The sequence below is a fragment of the Glycine max genome, unplaced genomic scaffold, assembly GCF_000004515.6.
Source record: "Glycine max cultivar Williams 82 unplaced genomic scaffold, Glycine_max_v4.0 scaffold_234, whole genome shotgun sequence".
In the NCBI taxonomy this organism is placed as follows: Eukaryota; Viridiplantae; Streptophyta; class Magnoliopsida; order Fabales; family Fabaceae; genus Glycine; species Glycine max.
The window spans coordinates 20,276-24,527 of NW_024464822.1; the positions used below are offsets into that span (position 1 = coordinate 20,276).

General features: G+C 39.1%; 1 protein-coding gene across 1 annotated transcript in view; it reads right to left on the reverse strand.

Moving 5' to 3' along the window:
- The window catches only part of LOC100815231 (insulin gene enhancer protein isl-1-like), a gene marked incomplete at its 5' end in the record, with an annotated part of 4,888 nt that extends 1,378 nt beyond the window's left edge, over positions 1-3,510 (reverse strand). Inside the window, 5 exons of the mRNA XM_006606979.1 lie at positions 7-94; positions 150-270; positions 1,660-1,848; positions 2,542-2,672; positions 3,321-3,510. Of these exons, the coding sequence (XP_006607042.1) occupies positions 7-94; positions 150-270; positions 1,660-1,848; positions 2,542-2,672; positions 3,321-3,510 (719 nt within the window). The remainder of the gene's footprint in view (positions 1-6; positions 95-149; positions 271-1,659; positions 1,849-2,541; positions 2,673-3,320) is intronic.
- Between the last annotated feature and the right edge of the window lie 742 nt (positions 3,511-4,252).

Below are 4,252 nucleotides of genomic sequence, written 5' to 3' on the forward strand. Positions count from 1 at the left end.
CCAGACGCGTATAACTCGTGGCGACAGACCCGTCATCTCAACCAGCTGCTCCTTCATGAGCGCATCAGGTCGCGGATTAGCATTGTAGCAGGTTCTGCAAAGATTTGGTGATCAGTTTTGACATCGTTTCTTGGACCTGTCCAACTTACCTCAGCGTGTGCAGCTGCTTCTCGTTCAGTACGGTACGCACTCGCGTGGGTTTGCCATCCGACGGACCTGACGGTCGCTTTTCTCTAATACTTTTATGTGAGCCCGATTCACTGCCAGAGTCTGTAAGTAGCCGGGAGAAGCAGAAAGATGGAAAGGAGGTCGTTTATTTGTTGTCTCTTTCTTTTTTTGCGTGCGCTATTTTTGCGCCCTCTTTGAAGTGCCACTGATAAATGGTCTACGTACAGCTACAAAGCGAATTCCAATTGACATATAGACGAAAATACCACCCAAAAATAGCAGACAGTCGAGTCGAGGTGGCATGGAGAGAGATCAAAGACGGTGCACGAACGTCAACAATGCCACATAATTAAGTCGTGTTTCACAACCCTCTGACAAGTTGTTATCTAATTTTCGATCGATCGATCGATCGATGACTGATCAGAGAGCATGGCGCATCTATGGGACTCGGAAACATAGAACCAGAACACAAATGATTTATATCTGGGCGGCGCGACGCGACGCGGCGCGCCTTTTGAACATGTAGATCGAAAATTTGAAAATTTGTCGCTCTCTTATCACTTGAGACCTTAACCACGAGTACCGATGACCTGAAATCGTGCATTCTTGCCAAAATGGCAAAAAACTTTTACTCAAATTAAAGAGCTGCCAAAATATGTGAGACTTCAAAGCCCGCATGCCGCACCGGTGCCACGCAGTTTGGCAAACACTTGCCGCGCCAGTACGGGCCGGTTTGTGCACTTTTCAAGTTCAAAACAAATAAACAAACATCAAGGGACAAAAAACTAGCATGGAACTACTAATACGAGTATACTTGTATGTATTTAGAATGAATGAGATGCAGGAGTACTCGTGTATGGGCATGCTCTCTGATTGATCGTACGATCGACGACCACGTCGTCGCTTCATTCACTTAAATGTGGAAACAGAAATTCCCAAGAAGTATTCAATGTTTGCCTGCTTGAACGCTTCGATGCAACTCTGAGCTTTGTTTGCTCCCCCCACCGGCCCCTTCGTCCCTTGCAAATTCCGCTCGTCAAGCGGCGACCATTCGAATTGGAGTCGAGTGCTGCAGCTTTGAGACCCATAGATGAAGACTCTCTGTCTAGTGTTTGCTACACACTCAACGCCTAAACTTTGACAACACCGCCTCGTGTTGATAAGATGCGGCAATTGTGACTTGCCATAGCGACAACAACAACAACAACAACAGCAACAACAGGAATAGGGGCAACAACAACGTTAAACAATGAGATTATGTTGACGATATGGTTTGACAATTGTCGTACATTGTTTGACGTTGCCGATTTCTATTGACACTTTATCGCTTACAAGGATGTAACGCTGTTTTTCTAAGAATGTAACACGAGCGTGCCGCTTTGTCTAACACTCTATAGTGCCGCCGCCTCTCACCGCAATTTAGACTAATTGGCAGGCGTTTCGTCGTTGCTTTACATAAGACTCGTTCTGTCGTATGTTATGTATTCTCACCTGACATTGAGCCCAGTTCGCTGGAATGATTATTATTGCTAAGATTTGTATTGTTGTTGTTACTACTGCTAATATTGTTGTTGCTCTCCACGGATGATGATGTTAAACTGCTCTGCGATGACTTCTCCAGCATATCGTGATCCTCTTTGCAATACAAAGCGCCGCCATCCCGTAACGCGAATTCATCACCTATCAGACAGAAATTGATTAAATGTGTTTCATTAGAATTTAATTTAAATATTTTGGGAATCGATTTCAATATCAAAACACTTTATCCAAACGAAAGTTGTTTGTAATTCAACTTTAAAACGTTTTGTAGAAGCCAATATACATAAATAATTTATTGCAGTTTCTAGAGAATGCAACTTTTTCTCCAAATATGCTTCTTAAATATGTCTGCCTGATCCATGAGATGATCATAAGTAGCTCAAAGCATGTTCATTTTTTTGAAGTAAAAGTTTTCTACAACATTCTCGTTTTGTCTTAAAGAAACTTATTAAGTTGAATGCAAGAAATCAATTAGACATGCGAATTCAATATTGAAATACTTTTGAAAAGAAATAAAAAAATCAGAAATAAAATTCTATAATTAATGTTCGATTTTCGTTTGTTCTCTATTCACTTTTGGAGGCCTTTTTGAGTACAAATTGTGTATTTGATTCCTTTAAAGCATTAGTTCCATACAAAAATTGTATTATCTTTGGATTTTTGAATACTATTTCCAACCTTTCGTTGGACAGTTAATTGTTTCTTTTGTTTAATTTGCATTTCAGTGTAATCTTTTTATATTATAAGGACCCTCAACAAAACAACATCGGTCAGACCGAAGCGTTTCGTAATTGAAATGGATTGGATTGGATTTCTTAGATTCGATTTACTCACCTGGCAGTAGTTGTCGCGCACAAGATGAGCAACGAAAACACTCGATATGAAAGATTTTCGTTTTGGCGCGCATCACAAAATCGTTTTTGCTGAAGGAGTTGCCGCATTTATCACATTTTGTACCAAATAACCTGCAAAAGGAGGGAGGGGCGCATGATTAGTTATTGGGAATTTGTAAATATAGCCTTGAATAGGTTCAAGTGCCGACGTCAACGACAACAACAACAACAACAAGAACATCATAAGCTCCAACAACAGCAACAGATGCTAAAGTCGCTGCCGCAGCCCGAGCCACGACCGCAGTCGAAGCTTGTTTATGGCTATAAAAAATCTTTTGTGCCTGGAACTGCCGGCCGTTCATCAATCATCAATGTGTAAGGAAAGTGTTAATTTATAGCTTTGCACGTGTTAATCAATTATTCAAAGATTTGCATAGCAAATAGTTTGTTTTCTGGTCGGTCAAGCGAGTTAGCAACGCTTCCAACACTTGTGATAACAAAAAAATGTTTGTTTGCTATCAAAATTTTATTGCACGTCATAACTTTAGCGATGATGAAACTACAAATAAGCACACATAATATTTAAATAAATATTCATGTGGGGCCATCGTTAGAATTTCCATAACAGGGCCGAACAAAGTTCTTGACAAGACGTTTCTAATTAGGTTGGCCAACAAGCGGCGGCCGTTACAATTTGAAAAACCTTGTCGCATGATACTTTTTTTTCGGAAAATTAATAGCGCGTGCAACTCAAAAATAATGTACCTTTGCGATACTTACCTAACATAATCACGCTTGCAATAGGTTTTGCCATCGCGCACAAAACACGTACAGCTTTCGTCCAGAAATTGCCGGCACTCCTGGCACTTCAGGCACGCCGCATGCCATTCCAGATCGGGTGCAACGCGTAAGATATACTGATCGTGTATTTGACCGCCACAACCAACGCAGTGGGATAGACGTTGTTTTTCTGCAAAATAGATAGATACATTTTTTTATTAATAAATATGCATAAAAATATTGCACAAACATTTCATTTGTCTATATCAACAAACTATCGTTTACAAATCATTTGTGAGCTTAAGCAATTTTTTTTCTGGTATGCAAATATCATATGCGTCCTCTTTACTATAAAACCACTTTTCGAAAAACAATAATTTCTTAACTAACTTCGCAACCGAACAAACTTCCCAATGCACTTCATACACAAAATTTAATTAAAATCCTTCGCTGCTTTCATGTAATGTTCAGTTTTATTGATTTTGTGCCTTACACATGTGTTGAAAACAAACTTTTTGCTACTGTGGAACTCAAGTTTATGTTTTAGTTATTAAGCAACTTTTAACTTTCTTTTGTAACATACTGATTATATTTGTTTAAAAAAATTTAATTTATTTAATACTAGATATTCCTAGAAGGCACATTTCTGTAATAAATTAATCACCTCTCTCTGCAATAAAATTCTGCCTTTTCGCAATTTATTACTCTGCCAAAACACAATAACTATAACAGTTATGGGTATATTAGTTTCTAAATCTTTTAACAAAGCCATTCAGTGTCTTGTCAATAAAAAAACGTCCATAATAAGCGGAAGCTGCTTTGCTTTTTGCCGACGGCACTTGAATTTGTCATTTGCCGACGGCTCTCAATATTCCGTGTTTTCATCTGTAGCTGCAGCTGCATTTTTGCAATTTATTTTAGTAATTATGGCA